Source organism: Phoenix dactylifera, unplaced genomic scaffold (assembly GCF_009389715.1).
Source record: "Phoenix dactylifera cultivar Barhee BC4 unplaced genomic scaffold, palm_55x_up_171113_PBpolish2nd_filt_p 001140F, whole genome shotgun sequence".
In the NCBI taxonomy this organism is placed as follows: domain Eukaryota; kingdom Viridiplantae; phylum Streptophyta; class Magnoliopsida; order Arecales; family Arecaceae; genus Phoenix; species Phoenix dactylifera.
The window spans coordinates 71,973-99,006 of record NW_024068481.1 but is presented as its reverse complement, the minus strand read 5'-3'; the positions used below and the strand labels follow the sequence as shown (position 1 = coordinate 99,006).

At 37.4% G+C, this 27,034-nt stretch overlaps 2 protein-coding genes across 5 annotated transcripts in view; one reads left to right on the top strand and one right to left on the bottom strand.

The window, feature by feature from the left end:
• The window catches only part of LOC103715777 (E3 ubiquitin-protein ligase UPL6), a 50,187-nt gene extending 23,929 nt beyond the window's left edge, over window positions 1-26,258 (top strand). For 2 of the 4 annotated variants that reach the window (XM_026807961.2, XM_026807963.2), the window contains 19 exons: window positions 6,756-6,864; window positions 7,079-7,188; window positions 7,299-7,603; window positions 7,799-7,895; window positions 8,057-8,200; window positions 9,498-9,584; window positions 9,666-9,752; window positions 9,967-10,107; window positions 10,195-10,320; window positions 12,384-12,482; window positions 14,422-14,489; window positions 15,349-15,415; window positions 17,465-17,635; window positions 17,723-17,812; window positions 19,280-19,360; window positions 21,756-21,829; window positions 23,803-23,874; window positions 23,952-24,044; window positions 25,713-26,258. In XM_026807961.2, coding sequence (XP_026663762.1) covers window positions 6,756-6,864; window positions 7,079-7,188; window positions 7,299-7,603; window positions 7,799-7,895; window positions 8,057-8,200; window positions 9,498-9,584; window positions 9,666-9,752; window positions 9,967-10,107; window positions 10,195-10,320; window positions 12,384-12,482; window positions 14,422-14,489; window positions 15,349-15,415; window positions 17,465-17,635; window positions 17,723-17,812; window positions 19,280-19,360; window positions 21,756-21,829; window positions 23,803-23,874; window positions 23,952-24,044; window positions 25,713-25,779 — 2,088 coding nt within the window. In that variant the 3' untranslated portion in view covers window positions 25,780-26,258. The remainder of the gene's footprint in view (window positions 1-6,755; window positions 6,865-7,078; window positions 7,189-7,298; window positions 7,604-7,798; window positions 7,896-8,056; window positions 8,201-9,497; window positions 9,585-9,665; window positions 9,753-9,966; window positions 10,108-10,194; window positions 10,321-12,383; window positions 12,483-14,421; window positions 14,490-15,348; window positions 15,416-17,464; window positions 17,636-17,722; window positions 17,813-19,279; window positions 19,361-21,755; window positions 21,830-23,802; window positions 23,875-23,951; window positions 24,045-25,712) is intronic. The other 2 variants (XM_008803531.3, XM_039121559.1) reach the window with 2 other exon arrangements.
• Window positions 840-2,179, bottom strand: LOC120108035. The gene is made up of 2 exons (XM_039121560.1): window positions 2,138-2,179; window positions 840-2,049 (listed from the first exon to the last, which is right to left on the bottom strand). The coding sequence occupies exon 2, from the start codon at window positions 1,388-1,390 to the stop codon at window positions 857-859; it is 534 nt and encodes a 177-aa protein (XP_038977488.1). The 5' UTR covers window positions 1,391-2,049; window positions 2,138-2,179; the 3' UTR covers window positions 840-856.
• Window positions 26,259-27,034: the final 776 nt, after the last annotated feature.

Below are 27,034 nucleotides of genomic sequence, written 5' to 3'. Positions count from 1 at the left end.
GAACTAAAGATTTCAACTGAAGGATGTTCTTTATTACGAATTGTGACTTGGGTCACTGAATCCGTTGTTGTTTTTGGTGATGTTAAGTCATTAAGCCTTGCGTAGTAATTGTCCAATGTCCTTTCGTTATAGGAGAATTGTTGTAATTTGCTCAATAGTGGATTAGACACAAAAAGGAAAGACACAATGGCCAGCCTTAGCTTATAGGAAGTAGGGGTGCAAATGAGCCGAGCAGCTTGCAAGCTGCTCGAGCTCGACTCGGGTCCAAGCTCGACTTGAATCGACCTTTGACGAGCTCGAGGAGCTCAAACAGTGTTTCGAGTTGAGCTCGAGTAGCAAAATACTTGGCTCGAAGGCTCACGAGCATAGTTGAGTATATGTATATTTTTAATAGTATTATATTTTATTTGTAATATGTTATTAATTCAATATTTTAAAATATAATATTTTGTTATATTTTGTTTTAACAATATTTTTATTTAATTATGATGAAGGCTCGAATTCGAGCTTGAACTAGAGTTCGAGTATGTTTTGGTCAAGGTCCGCCGTACCGGTCCGGCTCGGCGTACCGGTCGCCGGCCGGACCGGTACGGTACCGGCCGGGCTCCGCGAGCCAGACTTTTTTTTTTTAATGTTGTCTCTGTTGGATCTTAAATTAAATGAAAATTGATGTTTTTTTATTACTTTTTTCATGATTTTTGATATTTTCATATTTAAATTTAGGGTTGAAATTTGAAACATATATGATGCATCATTGCATGTTATGTTTTCCTCCCGTTCGAAATGATAAAATCATACACATAAAATATCTTCGAATTAAGATACAATCATTTACATTTAAAGTACTCTAGGATATCTAAAATCGGGACGAGTGCCGATGGCTCTCGTAGATATCTGGATCATAAGTATAATCAGGAGGAGGCAAATCAACCCAATCAGAAGGAACACGCGCCAGGTTATAAAAACTGTCGGATCTCTCGCTCACGCTCTGGCTCTGAGAGGTGTCCTCTGATTGTGTAGGGGCCCATCCAAATATGGCGGAAGCAAAATCCAATGCACCATATCCGTATTCGTCAGGCTGAGGCTGTGGATAATAGAATCCGTATCCGTATGTCCTCGGATCTGCAGTCGTATCCTGTCTTCCTGAACGACCTCGAGGAGCCCGTCTTCTATATCCAATAATATCCTCACGATCTCTATCAGGTGGTCGACCGTGGTCCGTATCCTGTGTAGCACCCATAAATTGAGACTCACCGGTGAAATAAAGACCACCCTCCGGCTGTGTCTCATGAGTACCATACTGTCCTCCGCTCCCTCCATGGCTAGAAGATCCATCACCACCAGAACCTTCATCGCTGCCAGTCCAAGTCTCTTCCTCGACACTCTCCATTGGGATTCTTTGTTTTCCTTTCCTGGCCCTCTCTGTCTGGCTCCCCTGTGCCTGTGGCTGATCAGCTCTGGGAGTGCGTGGAATATTGCGCTCAGCCCATTGCTCTGGATCGACCCCAGCTTCGGTGGCTATGAAGGTAGCTGGTCGTGGAGGCGATCCTGGCTCGTCAAGCTCGGGCTCCTGCTGCTGGCCTACAAGCCAGCCGAGTAGTGGATCATCGTCATCAGCGGTGAAGGACCCGTAAATCGGATCTGTATACTTGAGCTCCACTTCCTCCTGGATGCACTTTAGCCTCAACCGCAAATTGTAATGCACATAAACAAGGTCGTTGAGGCGCTTTTGCGTCAAACGGTTTCTTTGTTTGCTGTGGATAAGGGCGAAGGTGGACCAATTGCGCTCACATCCACTAGAGGAGACTGTTTGGGAGAGGATCCGGATAGCTATCCGCTTTAGATTTCTCGCGGATCCGCCAAAATGCACCCACCATTCAGCTGCAAAAATATTTATGAAGATTACATATATGATAGTTCCATAATAGTAACTAAGTAACACCAGGTGAATGTTTTGCTGATGTGTCACGTACCTGGATTCATATTGTGTTTGCTGACGACAGCCGCTCGTTGGCCAAAACTGTAGCTGCCCTCTCTAAATAATTTGCTCTGTGAAAAATAAGCATAAGAAAACCATGTTAATAATTGAAGATGCTGATATACTTACACATGCTAGTAATTACTAAATCATAATTACCTCTTCAAGACATAGGGCCGCTTTTTCTGGATCTGCCTCCATCTTGTAAATCACATTACGCAAAGCATCCAGAAGTGTTTCATCCATACCAATTCCATCTATGCTGTACTGAAACCGGGGGTTTAGGTAGTATGCTGCACATATACGAGACTATCTTAGCATAATTATATAATTATATCCATCACTATAATTGTCACTATAATTATATCTTAGTTTACCTGCTAGATGTAATTCCGTACCCATTTGCGCTCCCCACCGTTGCTCAATGATGTTGATGTATGACCGGCCATGTGCTGGATCTGCCTCCATAATCTGATCCTTTGCCTTGACCATCATGTGATACAAAAACCCCATCTGGGGGTAGATCTCGCTATCTACGGCCCGCAGCACTTCATATAATGGTTTGATAGCCTTGACTATTGTAGTAGCCCGCTGCCAGAATGGCTGTCTCGTCACCAAGTCTTCTATCTTGCTTCCTTCAGTGCCGGCATAAGAATATCTACTATCATACCACTCGGGACTGGCAAACATCTGACGTAGGGCTCCTCTCTTCTCGAGTATGCTATCAAGTGCGATGAAGTTGGTAGCAAACCGTGTGACTCCTGGTCTCAGAATCTCTCCCCCTGCATACTTTCTCATCAATGAAAGAACCCAGTTATGGTTATAAATATACCTCGTAATGCGTTGGGCTGTCTCCACCGTTTGTTGCACCCTACGGATCTTTCCAATGTCCATCAACATAAGATCGATACAATGTGCAGCACATGGGGTCCAGAAAATATGTGGCCGCCGCTCCATCAAGACCTGCCCGGCAGCCTTATATTGCGGCCCATTATCAGTGACGACCTGCACGACATTCTCCTCTCCTACCAGATCAATCACATCCTCCATAAGTTTCAGCATGTACGAGGTGTTGTGCACAGAAGCCGAAGTATCAATCGACTTGTGGAAGAAGGTCTTAGCATCACAGTATATCAGGAAGTTGATGATGCTCCGCCTGGTCGGACCGGTCCAACCATCGCACATGATGGTTAGTCCATATATGGGCCACTTGCTCTTGTAGGAGTCAATCCAATTCTCCAGCTCCTCCTTATTGTTGTCAAGAAGCTCACCGTATATATCCTTCGGGCCTGGAGGAGCTACACCGGGACCGGCAGCTTGTATGGCGGCAATGGCAGACCTGTAGTATGTATTGTCTGCCACATTCGCTGGGATGTGGCTGAAGTGAAACCAGGATCCAATAGCTCGCCACATAGTTTTCTTCTTATCCTTCATCCACATTGTGTCTACCCTCTGCTGCCTTGAATCTCTACTGGGGAGAGCATGCGGATCTACATCATGAATTGTCGCTCCTTCTGCAACTCCTCTAGATGACTTCTTTCGGCTACCAAAACCACCCAGCATAGATGCAATCCGGCCACGTTCTTTGCCGACGCCCTCCCTTACTGAAGTTGTCCTCAAGAACTCTGGATCTTGTCTAGTGCTTCGAGAACCGCCGCCCGACTCGTATGCAGAGGGCCCAAATCGAGCCCTATGCCTGGCCACCTCCTCCTGCTGCCACTGATCATCCAGGCTTGCATGCATGGCCGCCTGAATATCTGCCTCCTCCTCATCTAGATCCTCGACCTCCTCTGGCTCCCTTGAGTGATAGGAAGGTGGCTCTGCCGCTTGGCGATTGACCTCCGCCCTCTTCTTGGAAGCCATCTCCTTCGCTTCTTTGGCCTCAGCAAGATTCTGCCTCATCAGCACACGAATCTCGTTAGGACAATTTCGGCACGTAGCAACCTCACCGGAATTTCCGGCTAAGTGTTGCTTCAACCTGGTTACCCCTCCTCCCTTGAAAATCTTGTCGCAAAACTTGCATTGAAACTGGTGTCGTTGCCCCTCACTTCCAAGTCTTCGCCCATAAGACCAGCCAATATTACGCTTTGCAGGGTTCGTTTTTCTTGATGGCTCCATTTCTATCATAAAAGGACAACTTATCAAAAAATTAAGCTAATAAAGTAAATTTTTGCATTATCTTATTATTTAAGTAATTTATAAACTATTTTTTTTAAGTAAATTATTAACAAAATTAATGAAATAATATAGGATAAAAAAACCGCACCTTAAATAGTCTCCGCTGGATTTTTTGGGCAGGACCTCCTCCTCGCTATCTCTCAAATCTTTCCGTCTCCGCACCTTAAATAGAACCTCTCAAGTCTCAACCTCAAATTGTTTGGGAAAGAAGTGAGCCTCGTTCGGTTTTTATAACCGAACGAGAGGCTTAAGATCGTGCTGTTAATCCCAGATTAACAGAAAATCCCAGCTTAATATCGTTAAATTGGTACGGAAAGAAGTGGCCGGTCGGCCACTTCCTTGGTTTTTAATGGGAAGGAGTGGCCTCCGGCCACTCCTTTTCCCATTAAAAAAGGGAAAAAGCTGTGGCCTGTCGGCCACAGCAATTTTTTATTTTTTTTTTTCTTTGAAAGAAGTGGCCGGTTGGCCACTTCCTTCTTAAAACCACGCGCGCCGCGTGGTTTTTGAAACCACGCGCCGCGGTGGTTTTGGGAACCACAGCGCCTCGCTGTGGTTCCCCAAAAAAAAAAAAAAAAAAAGTGAAAGAAGTGGCCCACGGGCCACTTCTCCCTTAAAACCACGCGTGTTGAAACCACGCGCCGCGCGTGGTTTTTGAAACCACAGCGCGAAGCTGTGGTTTCTTAAAAAAAAAAAAAAACACCCGGTACGAGTCCCGTACCGGCCGGTACGGGGTCCGTACCGGCCGGTATATACCGGTTTTCATCTGTCTCCGGTACCGGTCAAGCACCGGACCGGTTTGTACCGGCCCGTACCGGCCGGTACGGACCGGTACGGCTTTCCTTGGTTTTGGTTGATATTCGAGTCGAGTCAAGTCGATCTCTAGTGGTGCTTTTTTTAATCGGGTCGAGCTCGAGCTTGGATATTAATGCTCGATCAATCTCGAGTTGAGTTTTGAGCCCAATTATTTTGAATCGAGTCGAGTTGGAGCTTCTAACTACTCAACTCAATTTGGCTCGGCTCAATTGCACCCCTAATAGGAAGTATATAGAGGGTCACAAGGCGTTGACTACTGTTAATTTAGGGGCAAAATTGCCAGTTACAACATTAGTTACTTAAAAAATCAAAAGAACTGGTAAGTTCTAGCTATGGAAGTCAACAACAGGAGTCTTATGATAATTGCTGGAATAATGTTCGTATCAAATTGCAAATAGCAATAAGAGAGGATATCGAGCAAAAGATAAAGAAGGGAGTTATGCGCTTATGTAATTTTCTTGATTGTTTCTTTGAACAGCAGCACTTAATTGCCAGTCTTTCACTTCTACCTGTTATCTGTATCATTAGATGATAAGGCAGTCTGAATACCTTTCATGGCCTTTTGGCTAAGATCAAGATAAGGCTATCTGAAGTTACCGGAGGTGTTATTCACCTGATAAATTGGGCCATGAGTCAAGAAGAGAGAGACTGTGGGTAGTCTCATCTACATATTGTCCAAACAAGTTGATGCCCTGTGGAATGTTCTGGCTAGTATTATAAAGTTTTTGAATTAGAATGGAGGTGTGATATTGTACAAAACCCTTCTCAGTTCTGATTCTTGAGACCTGTTGAATCATGTAACATGAACCATGCTTTGGCAAGTGCTATGTTGCAGCCTGCTGTAAAACCTGGTGTTAACAGAAATCAGAAGCTTCCAAGAGTTTCTAGGAAAGAATGTGAGTACATTACTATCCATGCTGCTATTTTGAGAAAATAAAATGAAGAGATAAAGCATGGGTTCAACTGGCTCTTAGATCATAATCAATAATATGGACTCTAAATTTGAATGGGCCACCATGTAATTAATAACTCTGGGTTCAGTACTTATCACTTATCAGTATACATGTATCCATATATATTTCTACTAGCCTTAAAGGATTTTGAACGTTATATGTGATATAATTATCTGGAACTGATGATGTATGAATGGAATACTATATTTCTCTCATGTTTGAGGAAGCAAGTTGTCTCTTCAATGTATCAGGAAGTTCTGTATGTGGAAAATAAGCTATAGTAAGACAGCTATTTCCATTCATATAATTTGAATTATCATTTTTTCTTTGTTCTATTATTATTAGACATTGACATTTATGAAAGTTGTAGACCTTAAATAAAAATAGATTATGAAAAGGATCAATGAGTATCACCCCAAGTAATTTGTTTGAAACAATTAATTTGTGGTAAACATTTTAATTATTGTCCATGAATAGTGAGAATTTACCATTCATTTTAGTGGCAGCTGCATCCAATGCTATGCTTTCAATTTCTTTTACTGCGTATAAAGTTTTCTTTAATGTTTAAATGTCCATATGATACTCTGATCTATCCAGAATTTCTATATCCTCAGTGATTTTCACGTTATTTTGCTTTCAAGTCTGACTGTCTTGAGTTTTAGAACCTTGAATTTTAATATTTTTGGTTGTTACTATATTATAGTTCAGCCATTTACTTTTCCTTGATTAAATTCCTGATGCTCATTAGAATTTCTTGTAGTCTGGACACTGAAATCTTACTGTGGCAGATAACATATACTAAACTCTGTTGTTTATCATTTTCTATGAACCAGGCTGTAGACTTTGTAGCTGTTTCAACATCTTTATTAGAAGCATTACCAACAGTAAAATCATCGGCTGGAGAAAGTAAGATGGTTCTACTTTCAGCAAAATATTCGTCAGGTGCTTTTGATGTTTTGCATATGGAGTGCACATTTGTGAAGCTCCCGGTCCAATCTGGTTTTTGGAGAAACATGTTTTTGGGGCTTTTGTCTTTTAATAGTGATGGTTCTTACTGCTAAAGCAACATTACCTTCATTATATTTTTGCGGACATGTTTTTGGTTTCTTATTCATGTGTTTATGCTTCTTCTAACTTTCGTTCAATGAGTGTTCAGAACCAGCTGACAATGATGTAACTGTGGATGAAGAGTTCAGAGAAACTTTAAATGCTGATTTGGGAAGGCAGATATGCACTGCAATAGATTCATGCCTTCTTCAGCATTTGGTATGCTAAATCTTTATTGATCTTTTTAACCAATCACTTGAAGGGCCCATTTCTCTATGCATATGTGGATTACTGTCTCTTTCTGGAGCTGAAATATACATTGTGAACAGGTGAATGCTTTGTTTGGAGATACATTACACACTGGTATTTCTGGTAGGGATGAGCTGTCCAACGGGGAAGTGGAAGCTATAGGTGCTGTCTGTGCATTCCTTCATGTTACATTCAGTACTCTGCCTCTTGAACTTGTGATGACTGGACTAGCTTACAGAACTGAGCTTGTTCCTGTACTTTGGAATTTTATAAAAAGATGCCATGAGAATCAAAGATGGCCAATATTTTCCAAGCAAACAGTGCATCTACCTGGGGATACTCCAGGTTGGCTGTTGCCTCTGGCTGTTTTCTGTCCTGTATACAAGTAAGGCTACCTATTTGATATTGATATTGCTAAAACTATTTGTCTCTAACTTTCTGTGTTCTTCATTTGCTTCCCCCTCCCCTTTATGGTTTTGCTATCATTTCATTAAAGTTTTAAAAACAAACCGAAAAGTTCGCCGGTTAAGAAAGCTTCAATATATCATCATAACTAGCACATTGCTCTATGATCCATTAGGCATATGCTGATGATTGTCGATAATGAGGAGTTCTATGAGCAGGAGAAACCACTCTCATTGAGCGATACTAGATGCTTAATTATAATTCTAAAGCAGGTAATTTGTAATTTAAATCTTCACAATTGATATAGCATATGATGACTGGTTCAATTCAGTGAGTCAACTGTAATTAAAAATTATGGTGCGCATCTTGTTCTTTATATAAGAGATCCATATTTAAATGAAATATATTTTTACAAGGATGATCTCTTCCACAGGCCCTATGGCAGCTTCTCTGGACAATACCTACACATGCCTCTTCTCAAAAAATTTCCAGCAGTCTGTCCTCCAGCCATAAGAAGCTTTCTGTGGAAAGTATCCAAAATAGATCCAGGGATGTAATATCCAAACTTCTGAGCCAGGTACAAGAAACTGCTGCAAATTTACTTTTTTTTTTTAATTGATGCACTATGATTTACTTCCAATCATGGATGGAAGTGCTGGTGCTTAGTGTCTGGTACCAGCCATACCCTGCTATAATGGTAAAGTACCAGCACCCCTATGCCCCTCTGAATTGTACTGCATCAACACATGGTGGGACATCTCAGTTCTACTGTGTCTCAAACTCTCAGTGTATTCCTGTACTGTGCCAGTACAGGTACTTTAAACCTTGATCCAGCTGTGTCATCTTTTTTTTTTTTTTTAACATGTATTAGTTTATTTTCTCTGACATCAACCAAAGGCGACCACTTCTATATATTCTTACAATTAGAGTTAGATAATGTCTTTTGCTTTCTCTTTTATTTCTATAAAACAAATTTGGTGTAAGCTGATTTCTTCTCAAAAAAGAAAGGTGTAGCCTGGAAAATTTATAGCTTCTGCAATGGCAGCATGGAAAAGTGATGACATATTTGAACCGATATTGTTCATCATATATATATGAGCAAACACAAGTCATGAAAATGGGATGACTTGTTGGCCAGACTTGACATTGTCCAAACCTTAATTGCGGCAACAATCTGGATACCAAGCTGATGATTTGGTTGGGCCCTAGATTTTGACATGTCCATTTCTGTGTCTAGTTCTTGGTCGATTATAATTTGACCGGGCACTAGCAAAATTGATCCATATGAGAAGCTTTATTTAAATCTGTAACTTGTAATAATTTATTGTAAATCAACCTTAAAAGTGTATACTTTGAAATTATGTAATTCACAAATAGTTGTAGCGTCAAATTTCTTTTCCCAGTAATTACTGTATAGTTGAAACTTTATGTTTTTGTTGCATTGATCTAAATAAGGTCGGTTATGAGCCATATCTATTGTATTTATCCTGGCATATCAGGTATATACCAATTCAATATCTGTTCTGTATGCACCCTCACCCACTTTTGAGTATGGGACTGTTGGTAGGCTTACTATTTATCTTTATCAGTGGCATGTGTTGTTACAGATTCATTCTATATCAAGCTTTGTCTTCTTAGTGTCTAATGTCATGGTTTTTATTTAACAGTATATTACGTAGGATAATCAGTACTTTCTAAGACCATTTACGTTCTGTTCTGTACTGGCTGTTCAAAGTGCTTCTCTATTTCTTTCTGGATGGAAAAAATAATTGATACTTGCCTTTATTTTCAGTCATTTTAAAAAGTATGGGTTTTACATCACTAGATAAAGATGCCTTTTCTTCCCTAAAAGAAATATGTACTTCTTTCTTCAGTTGCAAGATTGGAATAACAGAAGGCCATTTGCACCTGGTATTGATTTCCATTCTCAAGAAGCAATGAGTGAAACTTTTGTTTCTCAAGTAAATAACTTCCCTAGTTTTTTCCCCTAAAAAATTGTATGTCTATGCATATGAATGTTTGACAGTTATTTAGTTTTGCAGGCCATACTTGGAAATACTCGAGCATCTGAAATATTGAAACAAGCTCCATTCTTGGTGCCATTTACAAGCAGGGTCAGAATATTTACTGTATGTATTTATTGCTCAGCATTTCCAAAGTTCAAATTTCATTCTCTTTAACTTACAGATCATACATTTGTTTGAGTGATTCCAAGAATATTGCACTGACGACCTCCCTAGAAAATCCAGGATATTTTGATTTCCTGGATGTATGATTCTATGTTCCTGGAGTGCATGTTGCCGCACTGTCTTTATGATTAATTTTGTCACTTTCATGCATCAGTCAATGCTAGCAGCTTCTAAGGAAAGATATGGACCTCATCGTGCATTACCGAGAAATCAATTCAAAATAAGAAGAAGCCGAATTCTTGAAGATGCTTTCAATCAGTTGAGTATGCTGTCTGAGGAAGATCTTCGAGGACCGGTACTGTTCCCCCCTTAAGCAACAATTAATTGTTTTTGTTGAATCTACTATGGATGTGATGTTTTTTCAATATTTTGATGCCTGCAGATTCGAGTAACTTTTGTCAATGAATTTGGGGTAGAGGAGGCTGGAATTGATGGGGGTGGGATTTTTAAAGATTTTATGGAGAACATTACGCAAACAGCTTTTGATGTGCAGTATGGGCTGTTTAAGGTTTGTAATTCTATGCACAGATTTGTGACACTCTTTTGGTGTATTTATTTGCAATATGGTTCATCACAAGTGTAGACTAGTGATAAAGAAGGTCTTATATCACGTAGAAGTTTCCTTCCTTTATGAACAAGAACTGATCTGATTTGTACATCTACCAAGATACACCAAGCAATTCTGTCTTATCTTCACAATTTTGTGTAGCTTTCCAAGGCTGGATGAGATCCTTGAATTTCAATAACCCATGTTCATGTCCATTTTCTTACTATAATAACTGCATTTTCTTAAAGTGAAGTAAAATGCCAAGTGGTTTTTGATAAAAATCTACTTATCTACTGATTTTGCATGAACAGGTTGGCTTTTTTATGCAATATGACACATATTTAGGGGTTTTCCCAACAATTTTGTCTTTCAATCTAAGTCAGAACCAGGCACTTGTTTAAGTAAAAGTGATATGTGACATTTAGAATATATGTATCGGATGTTTGATAAATATGTATCGGGCATTTCTTGTGCATCACCTACTTCGTTCCTAGATACAGGCAAAATCAATAATGAAGTGCTTATTTTGTACAAAATTCACAAATAAGTAGGTATCTTTTTAGAAGAAATAAGATTGTCTTCTGTCCTAGTCAAGTCCTATCATAGTTCATCTGCGATGTATTTATATTATGGAGCAATTAGAATTATTACCTAACAATTTCCTTGGATCTTTAATGGGAAAATGTTTTCAGGTGAACAAAATATACATGGTATCTGTTGCTTATATTTTTCTTTGACACCCAAAATTAGATGTTTTTTTAAATTCTTTGGTGAAAGGAAAAAGCAAGATGTACTATTGTGATATAGAGCTTGTTTAGATTTATAGACCTTTTAATTCTAGGTAGTAAAAAGTGCTAAAGAGAAGTTGGGTATAACTAAGTGCTAGATGGTTGTTAGAACCAAGGTTCGTAATCTTGGTACGGATCCTGTATTGGTACCATCTTGGTACAGTGTCGGTTCGATGTGTCCTGATATTTGAGACGTCCCTTGTACCGCATATTGCTTTGGCTCTGGTATGGTATGTCTACCATGCACTGGTATGGCGTACCATGGTTAGAACATTTTTCTTACTAAAACTGGGAATTTTTGAAACATCAAACTTCAGCAAATAATAGCAGAAGTGTATGAATTTATAAGGATAACGAGAAGTTTATAAGTAATAAACTTGAATTTAGAAAGCAAAAAACTAATCTGGTAATAACAACGAGTTATACGCACTTTCTGATCTTCAATAATTATTTAATCAGCAGAAAAAGTACAAATTAATGCTTGTCAAATTAGTGTTATGAAAACAAAACCATTGAGAGTATTAGATATTTTCTTTGAATGGTGCTTCCCTTTGTATTAAGAGTAATGCTTAGTGTAACCCAGCACGTATCCCAACTGGGTTTTTCGTGAACTGTAGGGGTAAAATGGGTATTAAGGCTCCTCCTAAACCACCTAACCATCCTGCATGAAGCACGAAATCTGGTTTGGCACTCATTCCTGCTATGCACCGGGGTACACCTTGCAGTACTCTTGTATTAATATATTTTAAATAATGTTTCGCTAAGTCATAGTGGTCTTCTATTAAATATGGTGACTTGCTTCTTTTTTCAGTTGTAAATGCATTCAGTCAGTCATTTGAACTCAAGAATGTTTCAGCTGAAACCTCTTGTTTTTACCATATAGACTTGTCTTATGGGACCATTTTTGAATATCTCCTAATGTATCTAATTTATTGCTGCATCATAATTGTGATCTACAATCACAACTTCTATACTCGTGATTGCAAGGACTTCTGAGTTCTGATCACGATGGCTAAAGAAGTTTGAGGTAGTTTTCTGTTTCGTTGAGATTGCCAATGAATTTGTTTAACAATTCATGATGTTAAATGCACTATCTTACTAAGATGATTAAACATATTAGCATGCAGATGATTTCGCATTGAGTAGATGAATATTTAACTCATTTTGTTTCTTTCCTCCTATGTTACTACCCTAACTTCTTGTTCTTAACCTCTATTCTCTTGCTGCTTTCTTTAGGAAACGGCCGATCATCTTCTGTATCCAAACCCTGGATCAGGACTGATTCATGAACAACATCTTCAATTTTTCCATTTTCTTGGAAGTCTTCTTGGAAAGGTATTCTTTTAGATATTTTGTGCCAGTTTTTGCATGTGGTAGAAATATGTATTGTGCATTTGTATGCAAACTGCTTGAGGTACAGCATGCGATCTTACATGCTTTTGACTTGTCAATGTTGGCTAGATTGTATGTTTGTCCTTAGCATTATTTTGTCAGGACATGTTTTCAGTTTTTTCTAAATTAAATAAATCCATTATCTCTTGTACAATGATTCCATTGATTTTTTAAGTAAACTGTTAGTGACACAAATGGATGTAAAATCATGTTCTGATTAGTTGATAATGCAAAAGGTTACTTGTTATGATCTTGATGTGAAGAGATGGCAGAGAATGTATGGATTGTACTATCAATGAATGGGCTCTAAAAGGAACTGGAGCTCTGTAAATTTTATTATTTAACTGGACTTGTTTAGTTGCTTCTGGATTTTTGTCTCCTATTGCAATTGGGATTTAGCTCTCAGAACTGAATAAAGACAAGTTAACAAGTCAATGCGCTCATGGAGACTCACCATAAGGAAAACATTTTTTTTTTTTTTTTAAATACATGAGATACAAATTGTCAGCATACTGTATCTTCAAGAACTTGATTCCTTTCGTCTTGCCAGTTCATCAATAATTAAAAGTTATATCTTAATGATTCTAGGCTGTCTAACTCCCAAAATTATTTTAGGTCACTTGGGTCGAGGCAAGGCACAAGCGAAGCTCACTCAAGTGCCTTGCCTGGGTCCAGGAAAAGCCCCTTAAGAGGCTTACAAATAGGTGCAAAGGCACAAGCCTCAGTGAAGTCCTAGGGTGTCAAAAAAATGCGCCTTGCTTAAATAGAGGTTATTTTATTAATTTGAACTTCAGGAACATATCTCAGCTGCTGATGAATTGATTAGGTGACTTCAATTAGGGAGAGTGGGGAACTCAAGAGGCAGCTCTAGGGTTTGGTGTGGCAACTTCTCCTCTCTCCAGATGCCAGCAGCTTCTCTCCAGCTTCAGCTCTGGCAGCATCAAGCAACTTCTTTGTTGTCCCTTTCTTCTTCTCCTCCTCCTCCTTCTCAGCAGCAGCAGTGCCTTTTATTTTCTTCTGCTCAGCAGCAGCAGCTGTTTTTGTGTGACGTCAGAGCAGGGACTTGGTTCTTCTTCATCTTCACACACACATTTAACACACCAGATATATATGTCTCTATGTATGTACTTTTTCTATGTGCCTCACTTTCAAATTGATCTGACGAAAGTTGATTAGTTTCAACCAGAACCTGAATCCTTTTTCTTCTTCTTCACACACACATATAACAAGGAAGATATATATATATATGCATGTGTTTTTTTTTTTTTTTTGGGGGGGGGGGGTGGCGGAGGGAGGGGGAGGCCTCACTTTCAAATTGATATGACCAAAGTCGATTTGTTTCATCCAGGACCTTGAACCTTGTTCTATTTGAGATGAATATAATGCATACATATATGTATTCTTTTTCTTCTCCTCCTTCTACTTCGTCTTCTTGATCATCATCATCATCACACACACACCCCTAACACACCATAATTTTTGTTTGTGTATGTGTTTTTTTATGCCTCACTTTCAAATCGATCGGACCAAAGTTGGTTTGTTCCAACTAGAATCTTGAACCTTGTTCTATTGGAGATGACTCGAATTTATAATCTAGCGAAAGTTAAGTCTCATGGCGCTAATGCTAAAGCTCCTTTTTACCATGCAAGATCCTCTATGCATCTTCCCTTTTTAACTCTTAGTGTGGGTAACTTGGGCAAAATATGTATTTGCTCTCTATTCAATGGCAAATTATGAACTGTTTCTCTTTTTAGTTCCCTCCATTCTATTATTTTTTTATGTTATCCTTTTTGTTTGCAGAAGTTGGGATGCTTGGTTCGGTTGTATTTCTAAGCTTATTAAGCTTAGAGCATACTTTGATGCTTGTTTGTTATTCTTACAGGCAATGTATGAAGGGATTCTTGTTGACATACCATTTGCAACATTCTTCTTGAGCAAATTCAAACGCAAGTAAGGTTGCACATGCTTCAAATTTACATGTATTTCTAGTCCATCTCTTGTTTTTTTCTTAAGGATTTTCTTTTTCTTAAATAAACGAAGTTCTGTATAAGGTTTAGTTTATTTATTTACTAGGATTATCCGTTTAAGGAATTTATTTGTCTATTGGTCCATGTCAAGATATATGGTTACTAAGTTTCACTAATTCTATTTTATTCATAATCAGAAGTAAAAAAAATTATGTAGCATATGTTCTAACATGGGAATCACAGTACAGTCTATCCAATGCAAGGTTTGTATCATTACATATTAACATATCTAAGGTACATGGTGTTGTAGTTTTCATTTCAAAGACCTTAAAAGATATAGCTAACCTGATCCTGCTGCATCTAGCTAAGTTATCAAATCATGGGTGCAATTGACATGGGACTGGGTTCAAGCTTAAACCAGTACATTTTGTCAGATCCTATTCCAATTTTGATAGTTTTATTAAGGTATTTTTAGAAAATAAAAAAGAATAAATTTTGAAATAAAATTTTAGACAACAATATTCAGAATGATACTGAACCTTATCTGTTGATTATTGCTTCAACGTATGGTCTCAGTGGTGTTGGTTTAGATAACAAAAAGGAAATTATAAAGTACGTGTATCCTTCTTGATTTTTTTTTATGGTACTAATTAAGAAGCATTTGACACACTCTGAAGTAATTAAATCAACTGATGGAGTCATGATATTTTTTTATGTAAATATATTGTTTGGAATATTTTATTGACAGCTGTTGCCTGCATAATATTTTAGCTTGTCATTTTGGTTGTATGTTTGTTATTTCATAATCCCCTTTAAAACTAATATTTGCCAATTTCAATTAGGCACAACTACTTGCATGACTTGCCTTCACTTGATCAAGAATTGTATCGGCATCTTCTCTTTTTAAAGGTAAAAATTTTCTGTCTAGTGGCCTTTTACTTAATTTTTGATGGGTATATTATTTTTCATTTATATTTGAATTTAAACCACAGATCAATGTTTCAAGTTATATGCCTTCATGTTAAAGATGTCAGACTTTAATATTGACTTCATTGTTATATTGGGACTTGATTCCAATTTGATATCTTAGTGAGGATTCGCCACTTCATTCCTTTATAGAGGATGACTTTATGTGGTTGAGTTGTGCATCAAAAGGTAATTATAAGAAAAACTTGAACATATATGTATGAAGAATGTTATATTGTGATATTTCATATTTTGATCTTTAATTTTTTTATAAGATAAATCCTTTTCTCTTTGCTAAAAAACAAAAGACGTATATATTTTATTTTATGCTTTATGATATTTTAGAACTTTTATTATTATTTTTTTTAATATTAATAACTTTTATGTGCTCCTACATCTGTACATAAATTTTTTACAAGCTTTTTAAAAAATAGATACTTAATGTTTGCTTTGTATTTATGCTGGAGTTAAGGAGTAAAATTTATTGATATATTTATATTTATATTTTAAATAATTTTGATTTTAGTGTTTTAATGAAAAAACCTGTTGGACCATTGACGTGGATCTTGATCAAATCAGTCTCTATGTAGGTTTAATAACTATGCCTTAGACCCTTAGTTACGTGCAATGGATAGTGGTTTCTATTCCTGTCCTTTATGATTTATATAACTAATGTTAGTTTTCATTATTGAATTTTACAAAAAATATGCTTTATTTGTCTGAATAACATTCAACTTATATACATATTTGGATAGGAAAATACGAATATAACTAAAATAAGCAATCTCGGTATCAGTTACCAAGTTGGTACGGTATCATACTATACCATATCGACGCATGGTACACGAAAGTGTATTAGTACCTATTCATTGTTTTTTCTGGTTATTATGTTATTTTAAGATTGTTTTGATATTATTTTCTTTTATATTGTTCTGGGAGACCATATGATTGCTTGATGGATGCAATTGTAATAAGTAAAAATAGATAATTCTCAGTTTTGGCTTGAAAATACAAATATCAGATATATTTGAATTACAAAACATATACTAACATTGAGTCCCTTATGGAGTTTCCATGCTGATAGTAGATGTTGGGATCTTTTTCATGATTGAAGCCAATACACAACATAGCATGAAATTGTTCCAAATTACAAAATTTTGGCATGATTTTTTCTTATTTGACCATATTTGGCCTATTTTAGGCATAAAAAGAATGAAAAGGAGGGGGATTATACCTCTTGGTCTGGATTGGGGCTCAAAACTGCAAAAAATCTCTTCGCCACCGATTTTCCTCACCATCCTACCCTTCCCTTCATGTTCTTAGGAGAAAAGAAAGCAGAAAGGCTAAGATGTCTTATCAATTTGTACTCATGGGAGCGCTTAGAACTAATTGGAACTAAGCAGAACTAGGTGGTTCCATTCGGTTTTAGCCGATCTGGACCGAATCTTGAACCAAAGTAGCAAATCCACCTGTTTTAGCACTGATTTAGCTTCGTACACCCTGAACTGGGCAGTTCGGGTCGATTTTGCAAAACTTCGCTATAACTAATATGGATATTAATTTTGGTATTCATTTAATATCCCCATCCATGTTCGTATTCGTTGAGAAGATATGGATATACCATAGTATCTGATCTGTTTTCCACCCTAGTTTGTTCTGCTACATGTATATCCATGTACATATGGTTGCATGCATATGCATATATATATACGTGTGTTTATATGTATATCATAGATTTGAGCATGTGATGTTATGGTGGTTGAAGGCCAACATACTTACTCTTTTATGAATTTATTATGCATGGGACGCTATCCAAGTAAGCCATTGTCATAATCTTCTCTGTGTATTCCCTGTCTGAAATCAATTACTGCTAGTGTAAAAGACATTTGTTTACATTTGAGCATGATTACTTCATGTTTCTTATGTTCGAAAGGTTTTGTTTAACTAATTATGTTTCCATTTATATTCACAAATTGTGGATTTTATGCACAGCATTATGAAGGTGATGTGTCAGAACTAGAACTATATTTTGTTATTGTAACCAATGAATATGGAGAACAAAGAGAGGAGGAGCTACTTCCTGGTGGGAAAGAGAAACGTGTTACTAATGATAATGTTATTCAGTTTATTCATCTTATTTCTAATCATCGACTGAATTATCAGGTACAATCGTCTATTGCAAGTTTCTTTTCTGCACATGTATTACAAAGGCTTATATGTTTTATTTTTTTGCTTCATTCCCATCTGCAGATTCGCCATCAAAGTTCACATTTTTTGCGGGGGTTTGAACAACTTATTCAGAAGGAGTGGATTGAAATGTTCGATGAACATGAAATTCAGGTAAAGTGGTCTGTGGACTCCGATTATTTGCAGATTTATGAGTACGTATGCTCCTTTATCTTTAACATCTGATAAGGTTCCTGGGGGGATTAAGGATTCATATTATTGATCCCGAATTGATAGGCTGAAACTTTTTTCTCTCTTGTCTGTGGGGACAATGACAAAAGTTCCAGATATAATACTGCTATTCTTTTGGTTGGTCCATATTATGGCTCCTTCTAGAGTTCACTTTGTGCATTATCTCCCTCAGACTGTCTTGTAAAAAAAAAGTTATGGTCTTTAATGTTTTTGTATAGCATCTTTTGATAGTTCCACAGATCACACAATTCCTCTGGTACTATACATGTCACAATTTTAGAAATGAGAGTTGTGTCCTATTATACCTATATATTATGTGTGTTTCTATCTGAACTATGTAATGTGTTTTTTAGTGTCATTTTAGTAGAATTCCTGAGGGGAATTAGTCTAGTAAACTCCTTAACATCGTTTGTTGTACCGCCCCGAACCGCCTGGTTTCAGGCGTATTGAGCCGTGCCGGGGATGGACTGGCACTGTTCCACCCCTCAGCTCAAGAAACTGGTGAGGGAGGGAGGGAGGGAGGGGGAGGGAGACGGAGGAAGGGTGGGAGAGAGAGGGAGGGGGAGGGAGACGGAGGAAGGGTGGGAGAGGGCTTCTGCCCTAGTTCCTCTGTTTCGGATGAAACAAGGGCCCCGAGGGGGTGGGGCTTTTTTTATTTTGCAATTTTTAAAGTAAAGTCGGCAGCTCCCTTAACCAGTTTATTTGCACTGACAAATAAGACTCATCTTAAATTGTAAGCTGGTTGCAAAACATTGTCAAAGATTGCTGATTTATAACTTGATGCATGGAGCTCTTCTTGTTGGGAAGGGCTCAGGTCTGTAGGTTTAGCATGCTCTCTAGTTCTTATCATTTAGTGGTGAAACTCTTCTTCTGAGCCATTTCTTAAGAATATCTGTCCACCATACATGTTTAGTAGGGATTTCTGAAAATGCTAAGGAATATAAAGTATATTTGTTGTCTGGCTTGTATCTTTATTTCTATTGATCAATAACTCATACATTTTGACTGTAAAGATATGGCTGGCCCATCTAACAATCTTTTCTTTAAATCAACTGGTGCATGCATGTTGCTGCTAATAATGATAGTCAGATTTCTGAGTGCACCGTATCTTCAGTTCATAGATATACTAATTTTAAAAAAATACTTTTTATCATAATTAAATCAACAACTTTGAGGATAAATTAAGCCTAAGAGTAATTATTTTTAGTGAATCACATTAGCAATGCTTAATTTTACCTAATGTATGGCTGCTGTAGGAATCAATTTACTCTTTTGCCAGCTGCATCATAGTTAATCTTGTCTGTAATATTTCTTCTGTCAACACCTTTACTGTTTATGTTATATAAGGAAATGAATTTACTGGTCTTATATTGATTTTCTTTTTAACAGCTTCTTATATCAGGCTCACTAGAAAGCATGGATATCGATGATCTGTGCTCCAATGCCCATTATAGTGGTGGCTATCATCCAGTAAGTTTTACGTCACTGAATATAATAATAACTGGTGATCTGTATTTTGGACTTGGTGATGAGAGCATGCTACTTTGGAAGGCTAAATGCCATTGTGCTTTATGTGTAATTATATTATGTTTTGCTTATGATCACTATGTCATGAGTTAGCAGATGTTATGATGACTCTACTTCAAAGGTGATGTGCCAGTTCTGACTTTTCAGCTAAATAACCTGCAACCTATGTTTCACAGATACTTCAAATTGATTGCCATGCTCATGTCTGATAGCATACTGGATATGATGCTTATTGTATATGATCCGGATATGTGCGGGTCGCTTATTTTTAACTATGTATTTTCAAATTTAAAAAAATCAGATACTTCCTAGACCTCCCCAAAGATGAGGGAAAGGGTACCTTTTGGCATTGGTGTTTTTTATTTTTGTTTTTGTTTCCCTCCAAATTAGTAGAATACTGCATGGAGATTGATGTTCACAATAGCATTTGTGCAAAACTTTTATTTTGCCATTCCTTGCATTTATTTTCACATTTTTTGAAGGCTATAGGTCTCTGTTACCAAAAAATCTAAAGGTTTTGCAAACAGTCTGAAAATAACATAAGTGTTTCGTCATACATATCTGCTTAGTCTAGTTTTGAAACAAAAACAGGAAACAAAAGCGATAGCAAGCAGGGCTATATTTTTAAAGTTTTTGATGCTCATGTTCTCATTGTAATAACCCATTATACTTTAAAAATGCTTTTTACATAGATATTAAAGAGAAAGACATGTATTTATTTACTATCATATCCCAGCCCTTTTTATCTTTTTTTTTCAAGATTTGGCATGTTAACCTATCAGTGCTGTGTCATATTCATATCATGTATCCATATCCATGCTTCATAGTCTGCATCCTAGTGTTCATTATTATGGTGGCTATTACCCAGCAGTGTGGTATTTCTCGTTTATCATTTGTTGCATAAGGCATATCCTTTGGAAGCTTGCAAAATTGTTATTACTTTCTTTTCCTATAAGAGAAGTTTGATTCAGTGTCCTATGGACACAGATGTGAGAATCAGTATCAGAGACATATCCAAGTGACCGACTTGACAAAAGGCAAAAAGAGGAGTTACTGGGACATGCTGGGGAAACAATATATTTAGTTTTTTAGGAACTTCTCGAATAATCAGATAAAAAGAGTGCAGTTGAAAAATTCTAACTAACCAATAATATTTTGGTTTTTCTATTTCAATCTTCAGAAAGCAATTGTGTTATCAATATAATATTCATAAAGATATATCATTAACAAACGGCACATGAAATTTGGAGATTACAGTATTGCAATATGGTGCAAAGTGGGGGGGGGGGGGGGAGATTTTTCAGATCGTGTGTAATGAGACTGATGAAGCTTTGGTAGCAACGACCTGACTCGGGACAACAAAGTTGCTTTGGCTCAATTTTTGTTTAGAATTGGATTGTTACACTCTTCATAGTGAAGGGAAGGTGCTCTCAACTAAAATGTTTGGGCTTTCCTCCATTTAGAATGTAAGCATACAAGTAGTTTATGTTTCATTCAAGAGCAAAACCAATGTTATGTTTTGCCAAATTAGCCATACCACCAAACCTACATACTTTTGATCCAAACTAATTACAAGTTGTAGCTAATAATGTTATGGACCAATTTTGCTTGCTGGTTTTCATGGGATAGCTTACACTGACAAAAATGTACTTGTTGAACACAGCTTAATTTGTTCAGGACCTCGTCATTATCAGTGAGCTGACCATTCAATCCAAGTCGATACCAAATAACTTCATATCATTAATCATATGAGGCTTCTGGACCACCAAGTAGACTGCCTTATGCATTGTTGGATGCCGATAAGTTATAATCATCCTGGCCAGACATCAAAACCTTGTCTGGTTTCCTTCCTCAATACTCAACTGAACCCCCATTTCTGTCTTTCCCACTTTCCTGATCTCTACTTTTGTGCTAGAACGTTATCCTATCACCTAACTATATTTGGTAGTCAATTTGTATCAAATTATCTGGTAATGTTGATATACTTGTTTATTGAGTTTGCATGTTATCTTGGTTTATAGTCATTATGGTTTTATATGCACTCAGTCGAGCACATTGAAGTTTGCTTTCTGTTACATGCATGACTTGTAATACAATATTCTCTATTTGATGACACCTACAAACAAGTGGAGACTAGGATCTAGCATGCTAAGGGTACTGGTTATGCTTTATTTAACTAGACCAGTACAAGTACTGTTGATTTTTCTTTTCGATTGATGGGCAAGAGTGAAATATAATGTGCTTCATAAGCATTCTGTTGTATGAATGTTTTTTCTTGCTTGGTGTAGTATTTGTATGCTGTTCAATGCTATCATTTTGACAGTGTTCACCTTTGCAGGATCACCATGTAATTCAGATGTTCTGGGAAGTCCTCAAAAGCTTTTCGTTGGAGTATCAGAAGAAATTTCTTAAGTGAGCCTTTTTCCCTATTTGATGCATGCACAAAACATTATTATCAAAAAAAAGATATATGCACACAACATTTGCGCATGGACAAGCCATGCATGTGCTCCAATATGTGCATGCACACGTACTGGCCTTGTTATGAGTTTTTCTTTTTTATATAATTAGTACATTTGTTTGTTCGTCATAGTTTTCCTGCAAGGCTTCCATTTTTCCGATTGTGTCCAAGTTTTTAACAGCAAGAAGATCGGATAAACTAAAAAAGGGTTTTATGGAATTCATTCAGGATTAGTAATATGGCTTAAATGTTTGTCCTCGATTCTTCACAGTTTAATGTCACATGCGGTTTATAAAGTAACAAAAGTTCAGGATTGTACAGTTAGTATAAGCAGTAAAAAGTTCATCTTAAGACAAGTAATGCATGTATCAGTTAGTAGCAACTAAATTTCTCGGTAAGAGTTCATATGCTCATGCCTCTTGATGAATAGCTCAAAATGTGGGTAAAATGGTATTCAGATATTTCATTTAGGTAATTATGGTTAGCAGGTATCATAAGAATTAGTTGATCTGCATCATGCTTTGATAAGTTCCTTGTAGAATTTTCCGATCTACTGGGATCAACTGCTCTTTCTCAAGCATTTTTCTGTTGGAAGGAAAGTAGAAATTTAAAGAGTGCCACTAAATATTTGATGAATATGCATTGTATTAGTCATAGTTATTAAAACCAGACTGGACTGGCCTGTTGGACCAGAAAACAGGCGAACTGGCTCCTTATTGGGTCCAGTTAGAGCAGTTCTTAAGTGTATGAGAGATCAGGAGATCAAATATCCACTTAAGCATTATTTTTTTAATTCTTTGATTTGTTAAGAGTCTGGTTTGCCCAATATTCCACATGGCCAGTTCTGGAAATGTAATTGACCTTTTGAAAACCGGATCGAACTGGATACTTTTTGTGAACACCGGTGACCTGGCCATGTGGAAAACTGGACTGGAAATGTAATTGACCTTTAGAAAACTGGGTTGAACTGGACAGTTTTTGTGAAAACTGGTGACCTGGCCATTTAGAAAAACTGTGTGAACCACTGGACTCTAAGAAATCAGAGAATTGGAAAACAAATGCTCGAGCAGAGATTCAATCTCCTAATCTCTAATACACTTGGGAACCACTCAGCCACTTAGACAGCATTTAATGCTGTAATATGGTAATTATATTATACTTATATGTGTGTGTTGTTAGATGAAGCTACTATAAATAGATTGTAATGTTTTCATAATCAAACCTTTTATATAAAAAATAAAATTAGTTTTCCTTCGGTGAAAAGTTAAAGTATACTTCATTTTATTTTCAGATATTCTCAGAATTTTGCTATTTATAATAATAAAAAATAATATATTCTGCATATTTCTACGTTATATATAATTTTTTAACATTTTTTTAGATTAGATGATTCATGATTATTTTCTATTTATTCTGCAATCAGAGAGTAGTCTAGATTGTAGATCCATGTGATCTAAAGAGTAGTATTTAAAGTAGATGATTTATTAAGTTATGCGTAATTTTCGTACGTTATATCTAACTTTTCTATATGGTAAAATCAGTCTAACCAATTGACTGGGTGATCAGACCAGTGAAATGGTGATCCTGCCCCATATCTGGGTAACTCTCCAGTCTGGGTTTAATAATATGGTATTAGTTCTTCTCTATTTTCTGATTGACCAATATGGTTTTGTTACATTTTTCAATATATGTACTGCTTCCTGCCAGTTACCTGCCTTTTAACTAGACATTCTGGAAATTATGTCCCATAAGGATACGTTACAACAGCTGTTTTTTGCTGACAATAGGCTGAACATTACATGCTATGTTTGGTTTCAAATTATCCAAGTTTATAAGTTTGTCAGCTTCAGCTTGCCTGCCATGATTGTTGGCAGATCATTTTAATCTTGATAAGCTACAACATTTTTTGTTGAAAATGTTGCAGGTTTGTGACCGGATGTTCTCGCGGACCACTTCTTGGATTTAAGCATCTTGAACCACAGTTCTGCATACAGAGGTTAGTAACTCTTTTCTTTTTTTCATGCTCATATTAATATTGACTTTTGATCGTGATTGGGCTTTTCTTAATTGTAGGGCTGCTCCTTTGAATGCTTCTGAAGAGGATCTTGACCGTTTACCGACATCAGCCACTTGCATGAATCTGCTGAAGCTCCCACCATATAAAACGTAAGTAAATTGTCTTAATTAAAAGGATAACTCTTCAGTGGTATTTAGCTTCCTACATGCCTGAGTACCTTGAAATTACTTTGTTCATCATCATCAGCTTACATAACAGTATCAGTATTGAGTAATGTTTCATATGCTAGAGATGGTACATCGTTACTAAGTACTTTTGCTAATTACAATAAAGCCACTCTTTATCCAAGTTGTTGGAATTTTCTATATGATTTATACTTCACTTAAAACTCTTTATATTCCTATTATACCCAACCTCTGTCCAAGACTCAAAATACTATTCTCATTTCAATTATCTTCTTTCTAGTTTTGCCTGATATTTTCCTTTACCTATCCAAGTTCATTGTCATTTGTTTCTTCTAAGGTGCCCAAATAAACAGTCTCAATCAAATAAGCTTACAAATTCTCAGCCATTTCGAAACTCCCTTTGCGATTGCAACGATTTTCTAATACTGTTGTTGCAAAAGACAAAACTAGAGAAAACAAATTGCAGTAATCTAGCAACTTATATTGCTCGTCTTAGAAAGGAAATAACCAAGGGATGCTGTAAAATATTTTGTAACTTGAATTTGAGTAGTAAAGAATTTTTGGGGGGAGTAAAAACAAGAGTCGTCAAGCACTTTAGTCCCTATTCAAAGGGTCTGCTGCTATATGATACTGCGCCTGAAAGGTGGGTCTTATCACTTATGCATGCGCTTTTGAGGGTGACTTCGTGCACGTTGGGAACCTAACCCTGGTGGTGGCATGAACAGTTGACCTGGGAGGGGTTACTTATCTTTTCTCAACCCTTGTTGGTTAAGAAAAACAAGCTTAACCACCAATCCTTGGTTCACATTGTACAACCCTCACCACTTGTCGCAAGGAGCAGGGGTTCAATGGTGAAGGACGTTGATCCTTGCTTGGACCCCAAGTATATAAATCACATTTCCACGAGCAGTGGCTTGGTCTGCTTGGAGGCTTGGACTCTAGCCTAGGTGTAGGTGGGGTAGGCCGACTCCATGCACATGGGGAATGTAATCATGGTGGTGGCATGAACAGTTGACCTGGGAGGGAGCACTCATGCATTCTCAACATCATTGTTGGTTAAGAAAAACAAGGTCAACTTGGTTTAGATGGTACAACCCTCGGCGCCGCACTTGCGGCGAGGGGCGGGGGTTTGATTGCGAAGGGTGTCCATCCTTGCTTTGACCCCTAAATATATAAACCATAGATTCCGTGAGCAGTAGCTTGGTCTACCTGGGATTCTTGGGCTCTGGCCTAGGTGGTGGTTGGGTATGCAAAGCATGCGGAATAGCCCCTCCCAGTTCTTTTTTTTCTTTTTTTAAAAGAAAAACAAGCTTGATCTTACATTCTTTTTTGTCATGGTGATGAATATAGTAAACCAGCCAACCAGTTTACCCGCCATGTATAGCTTGAAAGATTACTTTTTGTCCAGTTTTCATATCAAAGAGTTGCGTGCTCTGTATTCCCAAATACCCAAATACCTATGCAAAAAGCTCAGGTTTGCTAATATTTTGAGGGGATGGCTTTTTTGGTCATATGGTGTGCAAGATACGAATTAAGTATCCTGCTTACGTATTAAGTACATATCCATTCCGCTAACAATGTTTTTCTTCCTCCCTATGTCTCTTGATGGATTGGACAACGATGACTATGCAGTAAAGAACAAATGCAGACCAAATTGATGTATGCGATAAGTGCAGATGCTGGTTTTGACTTGAGTTGATGATCGCTGCTTGGATTAAAGATGCATATCTTCAGATGATTGTGGTGATGACTAGATGAGCCCGGCCCAACAGAGCCTTTTTCTTTTCCATTGGACTTTTTATGGTCAGATTAAGTGGCCAACATACGGAATTTGTGGCAGGGCTCCATCTTCAAGAGCTCAGAACATGCAGAGACAAGCAAGTAAAGTGAAGAACCTGTATATATTGAAAATATTGCTATAATTTACCATGCAGGTGTACAGATTTTTGGGTCCTATGAAATTGTAATATTTAGCAATAGAGATCGAAATATTAGATGTTTCCTTGTATCCATTTGTAAAATTGAAACAATACTTTGGTATGTAATAAGTTTGCTCATGGCACTGCGAGAGTGCGAAGGTAGACACAGACTGGTGTATGTTATCCTGATCCAACTCAAGTTTCCAAGTTCAAGGAAATAAAACAACAAAAAACAGATGGACTTCTGACTCATCCTTAAGGAATGTCGTACGTCAATATACACTTGTTCTTTTACTTTTCCTTATGGCTCATAATGTCATACTGACTGTATTGATGATGTAAGTTGGGAGGCTTGAGCTTGTGAAACAAATTGCTGGATCTATTTCTTGGCATCTTGAGACCCCAACCAGAAGCATAGATCAGTAAAACTTTGCATAAATATGTACTTTGCACACGCATACAAATGTATGATGCAAAATAGAATAAACAAACATTGGTCGCTTTGTGGAAACTTCAAAAGAGAGAAGAGAGATTATCGCCTATTGAAGAGAATTTTCCAGCGGTGGATTAAGTATAAGGCCAGCATAGGTCGAGTCTAATTCATCATCCCGGCCCATCCTCTGCACCTCCCTCCCCTCACCCAAGCCTTTCGAGGCACCTGGTCGGTCGGTGCATGGTTTTTCCTCGACTCTCTTGGTACTGTTTGGATATGTGCATACATCGTCCTTGTGCCTTATGTTATCTAGTGCATGGTGGTGCTCCGAATTTGCCATGTGGGTGTGAGTTCTGACCATAAAATGCAACTATCATGCTTTGATGGAAGGAACTTTTCAGACTATTGAGGTTGGACAAAGGTACCTTTTATCGGTCGTGAGTGATTGTCAATTCTTGTGATCCGGCTTGTGATCTTTACCTAAGATATTCAAAATAAAGTTCTGGATAGCATTGTTGGTTTTCTCAATCGCTTTCTTAGTCGGAAGAGCAGCACCTAATTTTTATCTCGATAGCTTCATCTTCTTTGGAAGCTGATAATGC